The sequence below is a fragment of the Bombina bombina genome, chromosome 3 (assembly GCF_027579735.1).
Source record: "Bombina bombina isolate aBomBom1 chromosome 3, aBomBom1.pri, whole genome shotgun sequence".
NCBI lineage: Eukaryota > Metazoa > Chordata > Amphibia > Anura > Bombinatoridae > Bombina > Bombina bombina.
Window position 1 is genome coordinate 985,322,447 of NC_069501.1, and position 25,672 is coordinate 985,348,118.

The 25,672-nt window shown below is 38.6% G+C and overlaps 1 protein-coding gene across 1 annotated transcript in view; it reads right to left on the reverse strand.

Annotated features, from left to right (window-relative positions):
- The window catches only part of COQ10A (coenzyme Q10A), a 103,976-nt gene that overhangs the window by 45,128 nt on the left and 33,176 nt on the right, over positions 1-25,672 (reverse strand). Inside the window, exons 2-3 of the mRNA XM_053708095.1 lie at positions 20,977-21,132; positions 19,862-20,054 (exon numbers count right to left, since the gene is read on the reverse strand). Coding sequence (XP_053564070.1) covers positions 19,862-20,054; positions 20,977-21,132 — 349 coding nt within the window. The remainder of the gene's footprint in view (positions 1-19,861; positions 20,055-20,976; positions 21,133-25,672) is intronic.

The window sequence follows — 25,672 nt, forward strand, 5'->3', positions numbered from 1 at the left end:
GGAGGTTCTAATTAACAAACCATTCTGTAACTTGAATTGTGATTTAGATTTTATTAAGATTCTCAGATCTTCTTTGCCAATACAATCATCTTTTGAGACGGGGTTGCTTTCAGGATCTTGTATGCGTTTATAGAAGATGCCTACAATGGGTCTTCTTTTTGACTAGTGATCAGGTCCTCACTAGGAGAATCCTGACTCCATTGTACCAAGTTAGGCTCACTCTGTTGTTTTGCCTGGTTTCTGGTAATGGCTTCTACCTGAATTGCACCCATTAAGTGGTCAATATTAAGGAGTTCTCCAGTTATGGCTCCTTGTATGGCTAATGAATCCGAAAGGTCATTGCCTTCCTTATCAGGACCTAGAACTCTGGAATGACCCTTGGTCTTTTTCCAGTGTATGGTTAAATCATTGGATACCACCAGATTGTCAATCTCGCAGAACAACTTGCCATGCTTGACTGGTTTGTTATTGCTTTTCTGCATGCCATTTCTCTTCCAAGTTGGCAGGTATTCAACAAAACTGTCACGCACATAATTTGAGTCAGTTATGATCACAAATTCATGAATACCATGTTCAATAGCCATTTCAATGGTTTTGAAAACAGCAGTGAGTTCTGCAACTTGACTGGATCTTGGTCCAATGTTGAAACCTATAGATATATTTGGGAACCCATTTGTCCCAGTTATACCAATGCCAGCGACTAATCTGCGCTCATTACCAATAGTGGCATGGTAAGAACAACCATCAACATATACCCAAGGTAATGTTTGACAATGGTCCTCATTGTATATTTTATATGGGGAAAGCAATTGTTCCTCCAGAAAATCATCTTCTGATAATTCTTCCCCAGGATCTCTAGCAGTACAGTCGTGGAGCTCAGCAAGCCCTTGTGCGACTGGATTCTTTTTATTCTGCTTGTAGCGAATTTCTAAGGGCCAGCCTTGTAAGGAAAGAGTCCACGCTGTTATGCGGCTATTAGACAAATTCCCATCTCTTATTCTCTCACTTTGCAAATATAGCAAAGGCTGGTGGGCTGTTTCTACAATAATTTTCTCGCCCTGTATATAGCTGTGGAAATTTTGTAGAGCCCATTTAGTAGATAAGAGGGCTTTTTCGCAATTGTTAAACTTTATTTCTACTGGGGATAGATTTTTGTGGCTTTGTTCAAATTATCATGCTTTTGGTATAAAACAGCACTCATGCTTATATCTGTGTAACCTGTCTCTAAGAAGAAAGGTTTACCACCTTCAGGGTACGCTAAGCAAGGTGCTTGAGTGAGTTTTCTCTTCAGCTCTCTGATGGCTGTCTCTTGAGACTCACTCCAGTGCCATTTCACATCCTTCTTTAGAAGAAGTAGTAGTGGTTTAGCTAATTCCGCATAATTATCAATGAATTTGCTAGAATAATTTGTCATACCCAGGAATGATCTCAATTCCTTTAAGTTAGTTGGGTTTTTAGAATTCACTATAGCTTCCACCTTTTTCTTTTGGGGATTTAATCCTTCAGAGGTAACTTCATGTCCCAAGAAGTTTACACGAGTGCGGCACCATTGAGCTTTTTGTAGGGATAATTTGACACCTGCCCTTTTAAGTTGGCTGAGGACGTGTTTAAGCTCTGCGATGTGTTTTTCAAAGTCTGTGCTTTTGATTAAAACATCATCAACATAAGATAAGGTCCCCCTTTCCAGTGCGTCAGGCATAGCCTTATGCATGAATACAGCAAATTCATGTCCAGAATTTATGTATCCAAATGGAAGTCTCTGGAATGCATACTGAACCTTTTGGAAGGAGAATGCCAGCTTATATTGGTCCTCTTCATGTACCTTTATGGTCCAATATCCCTGTGCACAATCAATGGCAGTGAATATTTTGGATCCCTGCATTTGTGCTAGGCACTGGTCAATGTATGGTACAGGCCAGCCAGACATGTATACTCGTTTGTTTAGCTGTCTTAAGTCAGCACACAAACGCCATTGTCTATTGGGCTTAAGGACACCTAGAATAGGATTATTATAAGAGCTGTGCACCTGTCTGATAATACCTCTTTCTTCCAAATTCCTTATGATCTCTGCAAGAGAATCATATGAGGCTAAGGGAAGTCTGTATTGTTTAACAAAGACAGGTGGTGCATTAGGATCTGTTTGTATCCTTGCAATGTGCAAGTCTGTAGTACCACAGTCATAAGAATCCTTAGCAAAAAAATATCCTTGTACTCCATCAGGAGTTCTCGCAGCTGTTGGCGTTCATCATCGCTGGAACAGCCATTAGCTAAGGATATTTGCTCTTCGACTATTTGCTGAAATCCTGGAAAGATTTCAGGCTGCCCTATTTCATAGGCTTATTCCAACCTAGAGGTGAGATCCCCTTGATTATAATTTACATTACTCCCATGACTCTGGGTATTGGCGTAATCTTGCTGTTTGATTGGCTGATCAAACACTAGAGAGGCTTCTTCAATTTTACAGATGCCTTCCTCTGAGCTGAAGGGATAAATAGACTGAATATTAAATAGACCCTCTGGCATGGATGCAAAGGATTGTTCTATTAATTGTTCTTCAGTTAGGTATCCTTCAGGTATTAGCCCAATTACATTATTCTGGAATCCAAAAGTGTAATAACTTGATTCCAGTGCATATCCTATGGTGGTTCCCTTGGATAAGGTTATATCCTGTGGGGTCATGTTATATCCAATATGTATTGGAACAGTTCCAATATTCACCATAGGAGTGTAGGTTACTGTGACACCCAGATTTTGTATTCTATGGGAGAGGCAAATTAGTGTTTCAGAAGTTTTTAATTTCTGACCTCTCTTTACCTGTAAGGGTAAAAGAAATTCATCAGCCCCAGCAGGAATTATAACATCGCTAGATACCTGCATATTTGCAGCATATGGCAATTGCTGATTTGATTTCAGGGCTGCATTTTCATCCTGAAATACTTCAGGGTCCCCCTTTAACCTGCTCCAGAGGCAAGAATTAATCAAATCTATTTGTATGGCATATCTATGTAAGATATCATTGCCAATGTATATTTGATTATGGGGAGTATTTAAAACTAAAAACAGGTGCTTCACTGACTTATTTCCTATAGAGATAGATAATAAGCATTTAGCTGTGATGTTATAGCTTTCAGACCTGTTATCCAGGTTGTGGACACAGTGGTCTTGGGGAGAAAGATATTTAATCACTTTAGGTTCAGCTATTTGCGCTAATAAACCTTCGCTTATATAGCTAGCTTCCTGTTTTAAGTTTATTTTAGCATACTTGGTTTTACCAAGGTCATGTACTTGTATAGGGATAAATAGATCCTCTTTAACTCTCTCAATCCCTGTGAGGTATTGAGCGTGGTCTCCCCCATTAGGGATTTTATGATCCCCCTTGTGGAGTGATATGGTTAATACATCGCCATCTAGGGAGATATTCGCTATCTTTCCAGGCGAAATTTTATAAGTATTACCATCAGAGCCACTAAAAGGAGTCTGATCATCTATTTGTAGAATAGTGATTTCAGGTACAGAGTTATTCCTGAAATGAATCTCCACAGCATCTGGTTTCTCTTCCACCACGTGACAGCTATGTCGGGTGCGAGATATACCAGATTTTTCATAATTGATAGGTCGTTTAACTTGTGACCAAATTACATTATTTATGCAATCAATTATGGTGCTTAATCGCTTCAGGAGATCACTACCAATAATTAAACGATCAGTTGGCAGATCCACTATAATGACAGGGTGTCTTATGACCCTGTTCCCCAATTTAAATTTTAACCAGGCAGTACCGTAAACTTTTAGGGAGTCACCCCCAACACCTATTAGAGAACCGTCAAATTCTTTTATTTTAGGTTTGTGGGGTGTTAGCTCATTTAGCTGTGTGTAGTACCTGTGGGATAAGATAGTTGCCTGTGACCCAGTGTCAATTAATCCCCTGATAGGGTTGGAGACTGAATCTTGCAGCTCAACTAATACATAATATCTTCCTGCATTTTCTACCATTTCACACATAAAATTGGCATTCTCACACATCTGTGGGCTTCGCCACGTGTTACCTGAATTCGCCACGTTTCCCTGTCCCGAGGAAGCTTCATACCTACCTGTTTCCTCTATGACAGGGTCGGCTGGATTCTTTTGTACTGTATCTGTGGAAATAAGGTTAGGAGAGAGCTGCAAGGGAAGAGTTTTGTTAATTTTTACCGGATGAGGTTGCCTGTCATCACAGCTAAATTGTCCGTTTTCGGTCTTTGGGGAGAGAATATGATTAGTATCATTGATATTTATTATTATATTTTGTACATCTCTCCCCTCCCCTTTAGGTGATACTGCAGTATTTATGACTGTGCCTGTGGTCCACTGCTGACCACTGGCTGTACCCCTAAAAAAATATTGTTCGGTTGCTGAGCCGTAGATTTTTGACTCATATTAGCGATTTGTTCGCTCAACCGATTTAACTGGGTAAACAGCATATCTACCTGATTGTACAAGTTACCTCTACCCCATGGCCTATCTCTTGGTGCCCCATAATATTGATTCCTGGACCATTGGGTTCCCTCAGAATCAGGGCCGCTATTTCTATTCTGGCGTGGTTGCCCCTGGGGTTCAGCTTGTTCAGCATTAGTACTTTGGGGAGCATTATATACCTGGGGTGTCTGGTTACCCTGAGAATATCTTCGCCGTCTATTGTATCTACCCTTGTGCGGATACCAATTATTTGGTGAGTATTCTCTTTGTGAGTAATTATTCACCTGATTATGTCCCCCACTTTGGTTATAGTCTCCCTGCGCCTCAACCTGTGTAGGGGGAGGGGCAGAATTAAACCTCTGTGGAGATGGCCTGTTTTGACTGGCCACCTCTGCATAAGTCCTCTTTTTAGACTTCAAATTGAGGGGGCTAGGTGACACCCTAGTTTCTGCCACAATTTTGGGTTTTGACTCCTTTTTAACCCCTTGCTCACAGGACTGCTGAATAGAGTATAACTTTGTACTCTCTTTGATCAGCCATTCCAATGAGCAGTCCTCATCAAAATCTCTAGCTAAGTTAATTTTGATGGGTGTAGGCAGTGCTTCAAAAAATAAATTTACAAATTCTGAGCCATCAAATTTGGGATTATCTTCAGCCATACTGTACGCATTTTTCAATACAGAAAGGAATTCGATTGGACTCTGATTCGCACAACACTTTAAACCATATACCGCTATTTTCGCGGCAGTTTTAGTGCGATATTGCCCAAATTCTTTTCTGCATTGTCGTTTTACCCCATTCCAGGAATGAATATTCATATCCTTTAGTGAAGCAAAGAATTTGTGATGCTTACTGTCAAATACCCAGGGCAGAAATTCAATTTTCAATTTCTCACTTGTAACATTCATTATAGCTAACGCATTTTCAAAAGCCTCTAAATGATCAATTACAGATGTTGTTCCCTTATTGGAGAATATAGGTACTGCACGTTGTACAAAGGTGATTATTTTATGGGAATCGTATACTTTATTAGAATTATTTTAGGATTCTCTGTTAGAGTTTCCCTCCCCCGCGCCAGCTGCGCTACAGCAATCCTCTGGATTTACTATTCGGGAAATCTATTTCTGACCCGTTAGGGGTCGTTTGTCTATATTGTTCTATATATTTTTGTACCTCGTCCCTGACGCGTTCGCTAAAGGAGTTAGCATTATCTGCATTATTCTCACTGTTAATATAGGGGTTTTCATTATGGCGATATGACCTTTTTAAATCGCTTAATTCTCTCTGGCTTTGCGCAAGTTGTTTATTTAAATCTTGTATCTGCATTATGCTTATCTAAGGCGGTTAGGTTTTGGGCAAATTCATCCATTTTATTTTTGGCTATTTTTAAACCCTCTTCACGTCTGCGCGAAGAACGAATACTATTTTCTAGCTCCTGCATTTGCAATCGCTTGTCTGTGACACAAAACGACATTTCGTCAATCATGCATATTAAGAGGGGCCAAGATATTAGTATTAGTTCTTCTCGCTTTTTGGGAGCTTTGCATTGATTAATCATTAATAATTCCTGGAAGAATTCATTCTCTTCATTCCACATATTATTATTAACGGTAATATTTTTAGCCCTAGTTTCAAGCATATCCATAAAATCATTTAATTCACCAGCAATATTAAACTTCCCTTTAAGGTAACTTAAGATATCTTTCTTAAGGACCTGACCTTTAGTAATAGGTATGGTTATGGGACCATTTTCATCGCTATGTATAGAATTAAATGAGTCACTTCTGGCTACAGACATTATTATATTGGTTTAGTATTCAGTTAAATTAAAACGCTAGTACAATTTTTGCCAATAAAAAGAGAGAAGAAAATTTTTTTATATTTAAAAAAAAAAATAATATATTATTAATTTTGAAATATGGAAAATTAATATTTCGAAATATGAAAAATTAATATTTTTGATTAACTTTGAAAATATGAAAATTCATTTTTGATTAATTTTTAAATATGAAAAATTAATCTTTATTAATCTTTCAAAAATGAATCTTTAATAATATTTCAAGATATTAATATCAATCTCGAAATATGAAAACATAATTTATGCTTACCTGATAAATTTATTTCTCTTGTAGTGTATCCAGTCCACAGATCATCCATTACTTGTGGGATATTCTCCTTCCCAACAGGAAGTTGCAAGAGGATCACCCACAGCAGAGCTGCTATATAGCTCGTCCCCTAACTGTCATATCCAGTCATTCGACCGAAAACAGAGAAAGGAGAAACCATAGGGTGCAGTGGTGACTGTAGTTTAATTAAAATTTAGACCTGCCTTAAAAAGGACAGGGCGGGCCGTGGACTGGATACACTACAAGAGAAATAAATTTATCAGGTAAGCATAAATTATGTTTTCTCTTGTTAAGTGTATCCAGTCCATGGATCATCCATTTTTTTGTGGGATACCAATACCAAAGCTAAAGTACACGGATGATAGGAGGGACAAGGCAGGATTAAGCGGAAGGAACCACTGCCCGAAGAACCTTTCTCCCAAAAACAGCCTCCGAAGAAGCAAAAGTATCAAATTTGAAAAATTTTGAAAAGGTGTGAAGCGAAGACCAAGTCGCAGCCTTGCAAATCTGTTCAACAGAGGCCTCATTTTTGAAGGCCCATGTGGAAGCCACAGCTCTAGTAGAATGAGCTGTAATCCTTTCAGGGAGCTGCTGTCCAGCAGTCTCATAGGCTAGGCGTATTACGCTCCGAAGCCAAAAGGACAGAGAGGTTGCCGAAGCTTTTTGACCTCTCCTCTGTCCAGAGTAAACGACAAACAGGGAAGATGATTGACGAAAATCCTTAGTATCTTGTAAGTAAAACTTCAAGGCACGAACTACGTCCAGATTATGTAAAAGACGTTCCTTCTTTGAAGAAGGATTAGGACACAATGATGGAACAACAATCTCTTGATTGATATTCTTGTTAGAAACCACCTTAGGTAAAAACCCAGGATTGGTACGCAGAACTACCTTATCTGCATGAAAAATCAGATAAGGAGAATCACATTGTAAGGCAGATAGCTCAGAGACTCTCCGAGCCGAGGAAATAGCCATCAAAAACAGAACTTTCCAAGATAAAAGTTTAATATCAATGGAATGAAGGGGTTCAAACGGAACTCCTTGAAGAACTTTAAGAACCAAGTTTAAGCTCCACGGAGGAGCAACAGGTTTAAACACAGGCTTAATTCTAACCAAAGCCTGGCAAAATGCCTGAACGTCTGGAACCTCTGCCAGACGCTTGTGCAAAAGAATAGACAGAGCAGAAATCTGTCCCTTTAAGGAACTAGCTGATAATCCTTTGTCCAAGCCCTCTTGGAGAAAAGACAATATTCTAGGAATCCTAACCTTACTCCATGAGTAATTCTTGTATTCACACCAATAAGGATATTTACTCCATATCTTGTGGTAGATTTTCCTGGTAACAGGCTTTCGTGCCTGTATTAAGGTATCAATGACTGACTCTGAGAAGCCACGCTTTGATAGAATCAAGCGTTCAATCTCCATGCAGTCAGTCTCAGAGAAATTAGATTTGGATGATTGAAAGGACCTTGTATCAGAAGGTCCTGTCTTAGAGGCAGAGTCCATGGTGGAAAGGATGACATGTCCACTAGGTCTGCATACCAAGTCCTGCGTGCCACGCAGGTGCTATCAGAATCACTGATGCTCTCTCCTGTTTGATTTTGGCAATCAGTCGAGAGAGCAGAGGAAACGGTGGAAACACATAAGCCAGGTTGAAGAACCAAGGCGCTGCTAGAGCATCTATCAGCGTCGCTTCTGGGTCCCTGGACCTGGATCCGTAACAAGGGAGCTTGGCGTTCTGGCGAGACGCCATGAGATCCAACTCTGGTTTGCCCCAACGATGAATCAATTGAGCAAACACCTCCGGATGGAGTTCCCACTCCCCCGGATGGAAAGTCTGACGACTTAGAAAATCCGCCTCCCAGTTCTCCACGCCTGGGATATGGATTGCTGACAGGTGGCAAGAGGGGGACTCTGCCCAGCGAATTATTTTTGAGACTTCTTACATCGCTAGGGAACTCCTGGTTCCCCCTTGATGGTTGATGTAAGCCACAGTCGTGATGTTGTCCGACTGAAATCTGATGAACCTCAGTGTTGCTAACTGAGGCCAAGCCAGAAGAGCATTGAATATCGCTCTTAACTCCAGAATATTTATTGGAAGGAGTTTCTCCTCCTGAGTCCACGATCCCTGTGCCTTCAGGGAGTTCCAGATTGCACCCCAACCTAGAAGGCTGGCATCTGTTGTTACAATTGTCCAATCTGGCCTGCGAAAGGCCATACCCTTGGACAGGTGGACCCGAGACAACCACCAGAGAAGAGAATCTCTGGTCTCTTGATCCAGATTTAGCAGAGGGGACAAATCTGTGTAATCCCCATTCCACTGACTCAGCATGCATAATTGCAGCGATCTGAGATGTAGGCGCGCAAATGGCACTATGTCCATTGCCGCTACCATTAAGCCGATTACCTCCATACACTGAGCCACCGAAGGGCGCGGAATGGAGTGAAGAACACAGCAAGCATTTAGAAGTTTTGATAACCTGGACTCAGTCAGGTAAATTTTCATTTCTACAGAATCTATAAGAGTCCCTAAGAAGGAGACTCTTGTGAGTGGGGATAGAGAACTCTTTTCCACGTTCACTTTCCACCCGTGCGACCTCAGAAATGCCAGAACTATCTCTGTATGAGACTTGGCAACTTGAAAGTTTGACGCCTGTATCAGGATGTCGTCTAGATACGGAGCTACCGCTATGCCTCGCGGTCTTAGAACCGCCAGAAGTGAGCCCAGAACCTTTGTAAAGATTCTCTGGGCTGTAGCCAACCCGAAGGGAAGAGCTACAAATTGGTAATGCCTGTCTAGAAAGGCAAACCTTAGAAACCGATGGTCTTTGTGAATCGGTATGTGAAGGTAGGCATCCTTTCGGTCCACTGTGGTCATGTACTGACCCTCTTGGATCATGGGTAGGATGGTCCGAATAGTTTCCATTTTGAAAGATGGAACTCTGAGGAATTTGTTTAAGATCTTTAGATCCAAAATTGGTCTGAAGGTTCCCTCTTTTTTGGGAACCACAAACAGATTTGAATAAAAACCCTGTCCTTGTTCAGTCCGCGGAACTGGATGGATCACTCCCATAATTAGGAGGTCTTGCACACAGCGTAGGAATGCCTCTTTCTTTATCTGATTTGCAGATAGCCTTGAAAGATGAAATCTCCCTTGTTGAGGGGAAGCTTTGAAGTCCAGAAGATATCCCTGAGATATGATCTTGAACATCTCTTGCCCATGCCTGGGCGAAGAGAGAAAGTCTGCCCCCTACTAGATCCGTCGCCAGATAGGGGGCCGTTCCTTCATGCTGTCTTAGAGGCAGCAGCAGGCTTTCTGGCCTGCTTGCCTTTGTTCCAGGACTGGTTAGGTTTCCAGGCCTGCTTAGATTGAGCAAAAGTTCCCTCTTGCTTTGAAGCGGAGGAAGTGGATGCTGCACCTGCCTTGAAATTTCGAAAGGCACGAAAATTAGACTGTTTGGCCTTTGCTTTGGCCCTGTCCTGAGGAAGGGTATGACCCTTACCTCCAGTAATGTCAGCAATAATTTCCTTCAAACCAGGCCCGAATAAGGTCTGCCCCTTGAAAGGAATGTTGAGTAATTTAGACTTCGAAGTCACGTCAGCTGACCAGGATTTAAGCCATAGCGCCCTACACGCCTGGATGGCGAATCCGGAATTCTTAGCCATTAGTTTAGTCAAATGAACAATGGCATCAGAAACAAATGAGTTAGCTAGCTTAAGTGTTCTAAGCTTGTCAATAATTTCAGTCAATGAAGCTGTATGGATGGCCTCTTCCAGGGCCTCAAACCAGAATGCCGCCGCGGCCGTGACAGGCGCTATGCATGCAAGGGGCTGTAAAATAAAACCTTGTTGAATAAACATTTTCTTAAGGTAACCCTCCAATTTTTTACCCATTGGATCTGAAAAAGCACAACTGTCCTCAACCGGGATAGTGGTACGCTTTGCTAAAGTAGAAACTGCTCCCTCCACCTTAGGGACAGTCTGCCATAAGTCCCATGTAGTGGCGTCTATTGGAAACATTTTTCTAAATATAGGAGGTGGGTAAAAAGGCACACCCGGTCTATCCCACTCCTTGCTAATAATTTCTTTAAGCCTTTTAGGTATAGGAAAAACATCAGTACACACCGGCACCGCATAGTATTTATCCAGCCTACACAATTTCTCTGGTACTGCAACTGTGTTACAGTCATTCAGAGCAGCTAATACCTCCCCAAGCAATACACGGAGGTTCTCAAGCTTAAATTTAAAATTAGAAATCTCTGAATCAGGTTTCCCCGAATCAGAGACGTCACCCACAGACTGAAGCTCTCCGTCCTCATGATCTGCATATTGTGACGCAGTATCAGACATGGCCCTTACAGCATCTGCGCGCTCTGTATTTCTCCTAACCCCAGAGCAATTGCGCTTGCCTCTTAATTCAGGCAACCTGGATAATACCTCTGACAGGGTATTATTCATGATTGCAGCCATGTCCTGCAAGGTAATCGCTATGGGCGTCCCTGATGCAATTGGCGCCATAATAGTGTGCATCCCCTGAGCGGGAGGCGAAGGGTCTGACACGTGGGGAGAGTTAGTCGGCATAACTTCCCCCTCGTCAGAATCTTCTGGTGATATTTCTTTTATAGTTAAAGACTGATCTTTACTGTTTAAGGTGAAATCAATACATTTAGTACACATTCTCCTATGGGGCTCCACCATGGCTTTCAAACATAATGAACAAGTTGTTTCCTCTGTGTCAGACATGTTTAAACAGACTAGCAATGAGACTAGCAAGTTTGGAAAGCACTTTAAACAAGTTTACAAGCAATATAAAAAACGTTACTGCACCTTTGAGAAACACAAATTTTGCCAAAATTTGAAATAACAGTGAAAAAAGGCAGTTACACTAACAAATTTTTTACAGTGTATGTAACAAGTTAGCAGAGCATTGCACCCACTTGCAAATGGATGATTAACCCCTTAATACCAAACACAGAATAAATAACTGACAAAAACTGACAACTGCCACAGCTCTGCTGTGGCTTGTTACCTCCCTCAAAAAACGACTTTGCAGCCTTTTGAGCCCTCCAGAGATATCCTGGATCATGCAGGAAGAAGCTGGATGTCTGTGTCTGTAATTTTTGCTGCACAAAAAAACCCTCCCACTCATATTACAACAGTGGAAAGTCAGGAAACTGTTACTAGGCAGAATTCAAGCCAGCCATGTGGAAAAAAACTAGGCCCCAATAAGTTTTATCACCAAACATATATAAAAACGATTAAACATGCCAGCAAACGTTTTATATTACATTTTTATAAGAGTATGTATCTCTATTAATAAGCCTGATACCAGTAGCTCTCACTGCATTTAAGGCTTTACTTACATTATTTCAGTATCAGCAGCATTTTCTAGCAAATTCCATCCCTAGAAATATATTAACTGCACATACCTTATTGCAAGAAAACCTGCACACCATTCCCTCTCTGAAGTTACCTCCTCAGAATATGTGAGAACAGCAATGGATCTTAGTTACTTCTGCTAAGATCATAGAAATCACAGGCAGATTCTTCTTCTAATGCTGCCTGAGATGAAACAGTACACTCCGGTACCATTTAAAAATAACAAACTTTTGATTGAAGAATAAACTAAGTATAAAACACCACACTCCTCTTACGACCTCCATCTTGGCTGACGCTTGCAAGAGAATGACTGGATATGACAGTTAGGGGAGGAGCTATATAGCAGCTCTGCTGTGGGTGATCCTCTTGCAACTTCCTGTTGGGAAGGAGAATATCCCACAAGTAATGGATGATCCGTGGACTGGATACACTTAACAAGAGAAAATCAATATTTCAACTCTTCAAAAATTATATCTTCAAAATATTAATATTGAAATATGAAACTTTTTCTCTCTTTTATAATAATTTCTATCTACCACAAATATATTATATCAAATATGATGGAATATTAATAAATCTCAGAAAAGTGCCTCCAATTATTATGTCAGTATATTTATGTAAATCTTAGTAGTGCTATCCAAATAATATATCAGTTTATGGCAGGGTTATAAACACAATACAAAAAAATAGAAACCCTAATCAACCATGCATCTACTAGACCATACAATTAATATAAATACCTGAATTCTTTTATTTAGTTAATATCCATAAACATATTGAAATATATTTGCAATAAGAGGAAATGAAATAATATTATATGCGCTTGAAAAGTATTTAAATATGCTATGCAAAATTCCTACACGCTTATATTAAAAACCCACCTTATTTATAAATAGTCTATTTAACACAATGGGACTAAAAACCTTTAAAGGGACAGTGAACCCAAATGTTATCTTTCCTGATTCAGATAGAGCATGCAATTTTAAGCAACTTTCAATTTTACTTCTATTATCAATTTTTCTTCATTCTCTTGCTATCTTTATTTGAAAAAGAAGGCAGCAAAGCTTTTTTTTCGGTTCAGAACTCTGGACAGCGCGTTTTTATTGGTGGATGAATTTATCCATCAATCAGCAAGAACAACCCAGGTTGTTCACCAAAAATGGGACGGCATCTAAACTTACATTCCAAATAAAGATACCAAGAGAAGGAAGAAAATTTGATAATAGGAGTAAATTAGAAAGATGCTTAAAATTTCATGCTCTATCTGAATCACAAAAGAAAAAATTTGGGTTCAGTGTCCCTTTAACATCCAAGCAATACAATTCTAAACAGTGTTTATAAAACAATAGGATAATATATATGTTCTGCTATTTAACTGCAATTTATCCTACTCTGCCACATACAGTAATAATAAATGTTTATTTTAAATGCTTGCATACAAATAGGCAGACTAAGAGCTATCTGAAACAATGGCATACAGTTTAAAAGTATAATCTGCTCTTTAAATCTATTAACTGTAAAGGCTATGCATATGACTTATCTTATAATAAAACTTTTATATACATCACCAAATAATAGCAATCCAGTTTCCAATTTTCACAACAGATCCAATTTCACCTCAGAATTTCAAAATTGGGGATAAGGCATATGGAGTCCAATAGTAGGTGTGTGCTATAATAATAACTGCAGCAGTTATTCCTTTCTGGATCAGTCAACACAACCCCTTTTTAGTCTCTATGCTGGGGTTTAAATTATCTGATCTCTCCCCTCCCCTTTTTGATTATTTACCAGTCCATTGTTAAAATCCTCAAAAAGTTTGTGAGTGAAACAGGTAAAGACTGGGATGTAAAACTACCTCTAGTCTTAATGGCATTAAGAGCAACTCCAAGTAGTGCTACCAAAATGTCACCTTTTGAACTGATGACTGGTAGAAGAATGGTTCTACCTCAGCATCTGCTATACCGTACATCAGACCAAAACTTGATAAACGCTGCCAATACACATCAATATGTGGAAAACCTAAGAAAACATCTGCAATATGCATTTGCTCAAAGGAATTTAGAAAGAGCCGCAACTGCCACTAAAACCTATTATGATCTCAAAACGTCCAAAAAGGAATATGAAATAAATGATAAAGTTTATCTTTATAACTTTGGAAGAGATCAGGTTAGGGAGAAGAAATTTCTTCCCTCATGGAAAGGTCCTTTCGTCATTACTGACAAAATATCTCCAGTGGCCTATAAAATACGGATCCCCAAAAATGAAAGTTTCATAGATAAATGGGTCCATATAAATCAATTGCGAGCATGTCATCCAAGATCCCAACTACAAGTCATAGAGGGAGAATGAAGTGTCATAACCCCAAATGAACTAAAGACATACTGTAGTTCAAAAATGCCTATCTGATAAACATGAAGACTCAAAATCGACAGACTATCTACATAGAAGACTGTCCATGATGTGTCCGGTCAACATCCTCACCAAATACCACTAACTTTGATCCAATTCAAATACATGTGTCCTACCTATTTTTGAATTGGAAAGGGGGATTTATGTCAAGGTATTTGAAATATTATTAAATAATATATAGAAGTATATTTATCTTTATTTAATAAATCTGTGGATGTGCACATGGTCTGTAAAACAAAGGATTATTTCTAAGAGATCTCCCACACTCATTGTTAAAGTTATGCTAAACAGACAGGTTCAGTTCTCCCCCACTTCTTCAATTACACAGGAGATCTCACACACTCAATATGCTAAATTATGCAATTGTATAATTTAGCAAGAAACTTAAAATTAACACAGTTTCAGGAACCTCTGTATGATTGCCTGGGAACCAATGTTAAATGACAGCACTTTGATACAATGGAACATTTGGCCTGCCCAATTTAATACAGTCACTTAGAGGAATGTTGGTGGAAGTAATTTTGAAAGAGAACAGGATACAGGCCCATATATGGGTTTCCTCCAAGGGAAATGCCGATCCGTCTGAAAAGATGTGAGAGATGCAAACATTCTTCAAGGGACTGGTAATTAGCACAGATTTTTTTTTTAGTGGCTCATGCTGTGTGATTACTAGCCCTGGAATATACCAGATGTGGTGATTAAGATAACACAGAGAAAACACAGACAAATGCTAAGGTATGACTCTGAACATACAGCACACAGTAAATACACACATGGCTTACATTATGATTTCAAAGCAACTGTAGTTAGATTTCAAATAAAATATACTAGGAAAATAAATACAAGACATACATATTTTGAAAGCATGAATATCTTAGCCTCTGTGTGTTTAAAAACATGAATAGATGTTTATGGCCCTGAAGAGAAGTGATCATTAACATTTATTTTTATTTCAGATCGACATAAACAGGATTTATGTATTCAGGAAGAAATACACAGAAATGTCACATACTATATCTGGGTGAATGCAGTATATCAGGAGTTTTAAATACTACCAATCTTGAGATATAAAAATAAGCTGTTATTTGCGAAGAAATGCCAGAATACTGATAAAATTATAATGCATTTTAAGCTAATAATTAGCAGTATTAAATTACCTTAATATAATAAAATGTTAATAATATAACATATTTGGTATCAGAATTATCAGAAAAAATAACCTAATATTAAACATCTGTAATTGGGGTTATATATGATTAATACAGAGAGTGTGATCTGATTAAATAACCATTTTATGAAAATAATCAACTTGCTTAAAAATGTTTAGAAATGTGAAGGTGAATTTGTTTTGTTTGTAAAATGCTGCCACCCAGTGTTGCCATGAGAGAACTACAGCCAGAAAGCCTTTTGGATGTTAAATAAAAGATATTCCAAATCCAAGACAAGGCCGTGGGCGTTTCCAATATTCACCAATGACTGATAAATAATCAAAAAGGGGAGGGGTGAGATCAGATGATTTAAACCCCAGCATAGAGACTAAAAAGGGGGTTGTGTTGACTGATCCAGAAAGGAATAACTGCTGCAGTTATTATAGCACACACCTACTATTGGACTCCATATGCCTTATCCCCAATTTTGAAATTCTGAGGTGAAATTGGATCTGTTGCGAAAATTGGAAACAGGATTGCTATTATTTGGTGATGTATATAAAAGTTTTATTATAAGATAAGTCATATGCATAGCCTTTACAGTTGATAGATTTAAAGAGCAGATTATACTTTTAAACTGTATGCCATTGTTTCCGATAGCTCTTAGCCTGCCTATTTGTATGCAAGCAGGGCCTATGAATACCCAAAAACTCCCCTCGCCCACCGGGCAAGTAAATGACAAAACTTACCAGCCCGCAAGAAACTTTAGTCGCCCGTGCGTATCTGCATGTAGTGTGTATATATTTTATGTAAAAAGGCAATATAAATAGTGTTATTGTAATCCCATAAAGCATTGCAGACAGATGTCCCAATTTGAATGCCCTGCAAGCTGCTTAATATTTGGGACTTAATAAAAAGGCTTTAACTTTAGAAAATATTTTTCTATCACTAGGTAGAAAAAAACAGGGATATTATGATTGTAATACTGTATGTGGTGGGTTATGATTGACTAAGTATATTTAAAGCTGCCACCCTTCACCCTATAGCGCTGTGAGCGGTACTGGATTTAGCTGGACAATGAACAGTGACATAATGAGCATTTTAAAAATATTTTTTTTCTCCCCCTTTCTGCCCAGCTGCCTTTCAACTACTAGCGCGACTGTCAGTGCCGCGCTAGCAGATTTGACTGGGTCCATGGAGAATGGTATGTTCTCTACTAATTGGTAAAGTCAGTTTTTGGAGCATTAATAGCATCCAGAAAAATTGTGCACTGCTCTATATTGTTATGGTAGGCAGCTTGCTCGTGTACATTGTGCTGAAGTACTGCAGAGGACCATGGAGTACGTCAGCATAATGTACGTGAGCAAGCTGCCTACCATAACTATATAGTCACTTTAAGCCATACTTCATTCATACACAGAGAAGAAACACTCACCGCTCTAGCAGGATGTCTTCCCGCGCAGACAACTTTAGGGGTGGGAAGTATCAACTGACAAGGAAGAGACCAAGAGCCATGGAGATAAGGGGAGGTCTTTGAATGCATTTAACAGAAAGAACCTCCCCTTTCTACCCTCCTTTTCCGTGTGTGCGCATATGTGAAAGGCAATTTGACATTTTTTATTATTTCTTCTTTTATCCTGATTAAAATGTCAGGTCGCCGCTCGGGCTGGTAAGTTAAAAATTTTACTTGCCCGCAAGAAATTTAGGTCGCCGTTGGCGACCGGACCGGTCTATTCATATTCCCTGTGCAAGCATTTAAAATAAACATTTATTATTACTGTATGTGGCAGAGTAGGTTATTTGGATAGCACTACTAAGATTTTCATAAATATACTGACAATCGGAAGACTCCAACCATCACGGCCATCAAAGTCGATACAACCAAAAACAACCCAAGTGACAAAATTTCTTCCTAAAAAGAGTTTCCACAAGAACCCCGAGCTCTAAAACAAAAACTATCCGAAACGGATTAGAAATGATATAGTTAAAAAGCACAAAAAGGGGCGTCAAAAAGGGTGTGCAAACTAAATCAAACAGGTCCTGCCTGTTATACAACACAACCCCCCATAGAGCTAGGGATTGGGATTCTATAATTATATACATATAGACGAAAAAGAAGAAGCTCCAACCCTCTCCAGTCGTCTAAGCAAGAATGTTATCTGATTTAGAGGAATGAGATCCACCTGACGGATCAGGACTGGGAACCAACATCGCCCAAACCTCTCTCAGAAGTAAACGCAGGCATGCCATTCTAAATCTAAATGCCAAATCCTCCTAAGTCGGAGGAGTCAAATCAGGCGACTCTGACCCCGGAGGTTCTACCTCTAAAGCCTCAGAGGGAACTGCATCCCCAGATGACTGATCGGGCACAATTGTCATTTTACACAACGGCCCATGGGTAGGAGAGCACGGATTAACCCTTCGCTTGCACGTAGCGGGAAGAAGCAAACTAGCTAAAGCCATAGAGATGGCCATGCAAAAGTGCACAGTAACTTCCGGTGGAAAAAAGTCTCCTTCAGACGAAGGAGTAATGGTACTTAGCTCAGCATGCTAATGCAGTTCCCCTATCTGTCCACCCCTACTTAGGGGAACTGCATGTGTAGGAGAAGATTCTAGAGAACGCACCTCACGGGACGAGGAATCCTCAGAGGTAGACGGCTCAGTGGTCTCTAACATCTCAACATTGTTTGAAGAGAACACCCTATTGCAGCATACGGAGCATAATTGAGCGGGCTGGTCTACCCAGGCCTCCTCACAACATACGCAGGTATCAAAATCTGTATCAGAGGAAACCTCTAGAATATCAGAATCCTCCATAAATTCTAATTAAAATTTGTAGCCAAAAAAACTGGCACCTTAAACCCCCAATGGCTAGGACACTCACCACCTCCTATGACCCAGACAGAGAAATCAACTCTTCTCCGCAGCCACTCGGTCAGGAATCAAAAATGGAAAATAAGACGTAACTACTTTCAGTCACGTGCCTCATGCAGGGCTGCCCCCTGCCAAGGAAAAGCGCGCCAGCTTAATAAAACTGCGCAGCTCTAGAACCTGTATGTTCCGTATCAGCCTATGAGCAAGCAATTAACAAGACCCCACTGTTCAATAATCCCCCCTCAGGAGATATTAGCTCTTGATTCCATAAAGATAAAGGAGTCCCACTGAGACCCTGTCTTCTATCGTTAACATGTGTTATAAAAAATGAAACGATCTTACCGGAATCTGTGCCGTGGAACAGCGACACGGTCCTTTAAGTTTGACAGATTGTAGCAGCGCTTCTGACATGTACTTGAGTGAAGAAAGCAGGCAGCAAAACTCGTCAACGCTGATTGCTTAAAGGGACACTGAACCCAAATTTTTTCTTTCATGATTCAGATAGAGCATGCCATTTTAAGCAACTTACTAATTTACTCCTATTGTCAATTTTTCTTCATTCTCTTGCTATCTTTATTTGAAAAAGAAGGCATCTAAGTTGGTTTTTTTGGTTGAGACTCTGGACAGCACTTTTTTATTGGTGGATGAATTTATCCACCAATCAGCAAGAACAACCCAGGTTGTTCACCAAAAATGGCCCGGCATCTAAACTTACATTCTTGCATTTCAAATAAAGAAAATTTGATAATAGGAGTAAATTAGAAAGTTGCTTAAAATTTCATGCTCTATCTGAATCACGAAAGAGAAAATTTGGGTTCAGTGTCCCTTTAAGGAGCTGTTAATATGAGTCTGGATGGTTTCGCAGAAAGACTCTCCCTTCATCTCCAGACTCTAACTTTCATCAATGCTCTCACTGAGAGGCTGACAAGACTATTTAAAACTCCAGAACCATCTCGAAGAGTACTATCCTTCATATCTTCTGACACTTCTTTGCCAACCTCCTGTGACTAAAGGAAAATAATGACTCGGGGATGAGGGAAGTGTGGGAGGTATTTAAGCCTGTGGCTGGGGTGTCTTTGCTTCCTGGTGACCAGATTCTGTATTCCCACAAGTAATGAAAGCAGCTGTGGACTCTCCCTGTATTTAGAAGGAAATAATACAGACTACCCCTATGGCAAAAATAATGGACAAAAGAAAAAAGTGAAAATTCAGAACAGCGCTAAAACACAAAGCTGCCAACAAAACTAGTATGTATTTAGTATATTGGAGTTGCTATTTTTACAATTGTTCTGAATTTTCACTTTTTTCTTTAATCCGCGAATCGTTTCTGGTGTTGACTGTCCCTTTAATGGCCAAACTGCCACCCTCAATATGAACTTCACAAACACCTAAGATTTGCAAGCAATATTTTAACAAGTGGATCAACATTGCCGTAATATAACTAAACAATCATCTGTAGTCATATCTCACCTTTACAAGATGAGGACGCACAAGTGTAAGTATAGAGGTGTAGCGTTCAATGATGGGTGGGAAGCCAACTTCCAGCTGTGCTTTGGCATATCCTGTGCGCTTGGAGATTACTGTGGACTTTTTGCACCAGGGTACAAACAATTTATATTCTTCAACATTAGATACCACCTCATACATCTCTTGCATGGAGTACCTAGATATCAGGAACTATATTAGTACTGAAAGTCATTCAACAAAAAAAAAAAATTGATAATGCCCACATTTTATTTACTATGGATAGGTTAATAAAAAAAAAAACAAAAAAAAAATGATGCCAAGATTTAATATTTTGTCCCCCCTGCCAGTGTACTACATAGTAACATATTAGTTGAGGTAGGGAAAAAAAAAAGAAAAAAGAGATGTCCATCAAGTTCAACTTGCATAAATCTCGAGATACTTATTTTATGATACTAAAAAAGCTCCACTTTGAGTTTAAATTAATCCCATTAAAAATGTGACCCATTTAACACAAGCAATCAAATCCCTGAATTTGGTTTCTAGACAGACATGTATCTGAACTATTTTTAAATGCATTTAAGGTATTGACATTTACTACCTCCTTAGGTAATGAATTCCACAATTTGATTGCTCTTACAGTGAAAAAAAAAAAGTTTACGTTGCAGGAGATGAGATTAAATGTCCTTTCCTACAGCCTTAAATTGTGACCTTTTCTTGGAACAAAACAGAGCTTCTGCCATCTCTGTATATGAACCTTAAATTAAGTAATTTAAAATTTTCCATTGTTCTTACTAAGTATTGGCCTTTATTTAAAACAGTAATAAAGAAGAGAAGGAGGAGTTTGTGTAAATAATTAGATAATGAGGTATTCTCTCCCTACAGGATCAGTCCATTGGGCTGTGGTTTCAGTTAGCAGAAACAACTATTTCATATACAAAAACATACCTATATAGTTTATACTCTGCAGCTGGTAATTGGAAACACATTAAGGAGAAAACAATTTTACAGTACACTGTCCCTTTACGAAATCTAAGCTTTTAATATTAAATCACAAAAAGCATAAGAGCAGAATGGAAAGGAAATTATTAGCTATAAGGCCTTGGATGCAGTCATTATACCCAATTATTCTTCGCTCAGAGTACTCTTTCCTTCTGTTTGTCAGTGGTCCAGCAAAGCCCAAAAAGCTACGACAGTGTTGAACTTGGTGATTACTTATATCTTGTATGATCCCTTTGGAAACTCTGGTCATGAGGATGCCACAGGAGGACAGATGTCTGCAAGAAAAGAGAGTGTTGGAGCAAAGAAAATACTGGATCCAGGTCATAACCTTGAACATGCATGCTATTGGTTATATATAGAAAACTAAATGTTCACATTGCTTTTCTGCACATATTCTGTCACATATGATACAAATGGCAAGATATTTTGTTCACTCTCTTTGTAGAAATCCTACAAATCCTATTTAAAGTATATTCATAATAATAGTCCTTGAAGCTTATATTAAATAAAACATATTTCAAATATTTCTAAAATGTAGGATTGTAGCAATACACTTGGATGAAAATGGGTATTTAAAAAGGGAAAGTAAACAGCTTGAAATGGTTATATAAAATGATCAGTTTATGTGTAATGAAACTATTTTGGAATATGCGGTCAATATTTATTTTGCCCCTTTTCACGCAATTTAGCACTTAAATCTTGAAATGCTCCTGCCAACTTCTCAAGGCTATCCCTTCTACATATCTGTCCATAACTGGATTAATTTGTAAAACAAATGGTGGGTGGTGCTGTCCATAGAGGCTTAGATACTTGGCTGTGCAAAACTGGGGAATGGGTAATAAAGGGATTATCTATCTTTTTAAACAATAACAATTTTGGAGTAGACTGTCCCATTAACATTATAGTGAGCAAATTGGTTTTTTTTATTTTTAAATAAAGCTTTATTAAATGTATACAAATGATATACAATGTGCAATAGAAACTTCAGCGGTTTGAAATTGGTATACATAACTTCAACAAGTGGCAGAGAATAATTAACCCCTTAATGACAGAGGACATACCAGGTATGTCCTGCAAAAACTGTCAGTTAATGACAATGGGCGTACCTAGTACGGCCTCTGTGAAAAGGAGAGCTGGAAGCTATTGCTATCTCTTCCAGCTGCTCTCAGGGTATTGCAGCGATGCCTCGATATTGAGGCATCACTGCGATACCCTTTGTTTACACACCGACGCAGAGAGGGCCACTCTGCATCAGCCATCGATGGTGCTGATTGTTGGTGGGTGGGAGCAGCAGCAGGGAGGTGGGTGGGCGGCCCATCGGTGGTTAACATCCGGATCCTGTGCGCGGGGGGCGGGATAACGCACCCCTTATCATTTACCTAGTAAGTAGTCCTGTAGAGTGAGAGGGGGGAAATCAATATTTGGCAAGGGATCTGTGAGGGGGAAGGGAATTGAGGGGGGCAGCTACACTACAGAAAATTTATTTTTAAGATAAAAAAAATATTAAAAATAGTTTTTTTCAGCAAACTGGGTACTGGCAGCTGTCCAAGATGGCGGAGGGTTAGAGAGCTATTGAGGGGGGGTCCAACACTGCAGAACTGGGGAAAAAAAACAAAAAAACTTTTATTTTAGTACTGGCAGACTTTCTGCTAGTACTTAAGATGGCGCCGACAACTGTGGGGTGGGATGTGTCAGGTGGGAAGCTGATCTCTACACTAAAGCTAAAATTAACCCTAGAAGCTACCTAATTAACCCCTTAATTTCTGGGCATAATACAAGTGTGGTGCGCAGCGGCATTTTGCGGCCTTCTAATTACCAAAAAGCAATGCCAAAGCCATATAGGTCTGCTATTTCTGAACAAAGGGGATCCCAGAGAAGCATTTACAACCATTTGTGCCACAATTGCACAAGCTGTTTGTTAATAATTCAGTGAGAAACCTAAAGTTTGTGAAAAAGTGCAAAAAAAAAAATTTGTAAAAAAATTTGTAAACATTGGGTATTTCTAAACTCAGGACAACATTTAGAAACTATTTAGCATGGTTGTTTATGTGTAACATATTTTGGGGGTCAAAGTTAGAAAAAGTGTTTTTTTCGATTTTTTTCATCATATTTTATAACATTTTTTATAGTAAATTAAAAGATATTATAAAAATAATGGTATCTTTAGAAAGTCCATTTAATGGCGAGAAAAACGCTATATAATATGTGTGGGTACAGTAAAAAAAAAAAAAAAAAAAGTGTAAGAGGAAAATTACAGCTAAACACAAACACCGTAGAAATGTAAAAATAGCCCTGGTCCCAAATGGTCAACAAATGGAAAAGTGGTCTGGTCACTAAGGGGTTAAAGGGACAGTCTAGTAAAAAATAAACTTTAACGATGCGGATAGGGCATGTCATTTTAAACAACTTTCCAGTTTACTTTTATCATCAATTTTGCTTTGTTCTGTTGGTATTCTTAGTTGAAAGCTAAACCTAGGAGGTTCATATGGTATTTTTTTTTAGCCCTTGAAGGCCGCCTCTTATCTGAATGCATTTATACATGTTCACAACTAGCGGGCGTTAGTTCATTTGTGCCATAAAAATAACATTGTGCACATGCCCACGGAGTTAGCTAGGAGTCAGTACTGATTGGTTAAAATGCAAGTCTGTCAAAAGAACTGAAATAAGTGTGCAGTCTGCAGAGGCTTAGATACAAGGTAATCACAGAGGTAAAAACTATATTAATTTAACAGCATTTGTTATGCAAAACTATGGAATGGGTAATAAAGGGATTATCTATCTTTTTAAATAATAACAATTCTGGCGTAGATTGTCCCTTTAAAGAAAAAAAATCATTAATGTACATAATGGAATACAGAATGTTACATTTTTGTCTCAGAGCACAATAAATTAAGTTTATGTTGTACGAAAAACATGAAAATGTTTACAATCGTAAGAAATAAATTCTGACCTTGTTTCTATTAAAGATTCAATAAAACTATTTAAAAATACTTGAAAAGGTTGTCATTGTCTTTTTTATTTAGGTATTCTTCCCAGACTTTTATTCTGTGTAAAGCGATATTTTTCTGTGTTACAATCTTTCTGCCCAAGTTGTAATATTTGCTAGTGTAATTTTTTCCCAATGCATATGTATTTACTTTTTTGCAGAGTTTAATACAATAGTAATGTTAACCGTAATTTACATTTTATCTTGGGGTATTTATTGAAGAGAAATGGCCAAATGTTGAAAAGTATTTGTATAGATAATGCCTCCTCAATTTCTGACTTAAAGGGTCATGAAACCCAAAATATTTCTTTCAAGATTTAGATAGAGAATACAATTTTAAACAACATTCCAATTTACTTCTATTACCTAATTTGCTTCATTCTTTAGATATCCCTTGTTGAAGAAATAGCAATGCACATGGGTGAGCCAATAACAAGAGGCATCTATGTGCAGCCACCAATCAGCAGATACTGAGCATATCTAGATATGCTTTTCAACCAAGTATATCACGAGAATGAAGCAAATGAAATAACAGAAGTAAATTAGAAAACTGTTTAAAATAGCATGCTCTTTCTAAAGCATGAAAGAAAGTGTTTGGCTAGAATGTCCCTTTAATTGAGAGCCAGAAAGTCCTAGCAACAGGGCATGACCACCATATATGTGCGGGGGTACCCCTATATAAACATTCTGCAGGAATCTCAGGGAGAAGAGGATGCAAGCAAGCTGGCGTATAATACCGTCTGCATAGAAATGTAATATTCATCACCAATACAGACACCGATGAGGATGATTTACTTATTTGTGAATGAGAGTGTGGGATACAGCACCTTTTTTCTTTTCCTTTCCTGTGGCAAGGAGCAGGACTAGCCAGGTCCCAATGTATAATTGCAAATAAGTAGATTTCCAGCCTCCAGGAGAAATTAAAAGACCTTTATTTCTTTTTTACAGGGTCCATGTAACAAACGACAACGTTTCAAACCACACACTGGTTCTTAATCATGTCTCATGTCTCATGTCACATGATTAAGAACCAGTGTGTGGTTTGAAACGTTGTCGTTTGTTACATGGACCCTGTAAAAAAGAAATAAAGGTCTTAATTTCTCCTGGAGGCTGGAAATCTACTTATTTGCAGTTACTTATTTGTGAAAGTTAGGGTTGTGTCAATCTCTTATTCCCATTTACTCACATAAGAGGGAAGTGACATAGAGTAGGATAGTAAAGTGTGTTTATAGGTTAATGAGAGAATCCCTTTGTTCGGGGTGGGGGGATAGCATATATTTTCAAAACTTGTAAGTGGGCAGCAAAAAGGGGTTTATGAGTGGTAAGGGAATTTGATAGTTGTAAATATGTGTACCAATTCTCAAATCTGGGTCCAACTATATCAATGATTTCAATTTAAAGGGACACTGAACCCAATTTTTTTCTTTTGTGATTCAGATAGAGTATGCAATTTTAAGCAACTTTCTAATTTACTCCTATTATCAAATTTTCTTAATTCTCTTGGTATCTTTATTTGAAAAGCAAGAATGTAAGTTTAGATGCTGGACCATTTTTGGTCAACAACCTGGGTTGTTCTTGCTAAATGGTGGATTAAATTTAACAGTCCAATAAACAAGTGCTGTCCAGGGTACTGAACCAACAATAGCTTAGATGCCTTCTTTTTCAAATAAAGATAGCAAGAGAACAAGGAAAAATAGATAATAGGAGTAAATTAGAAAGTTGCTTAAAATTGCATGCTCTATCTGAATCACAAAAGAAAAAAAATTGGGTTCAGTGTCCCTTTAAGGCTTCAGTTTCTTTTTGTGAATTAGTGTGTAGCATGGTATTTA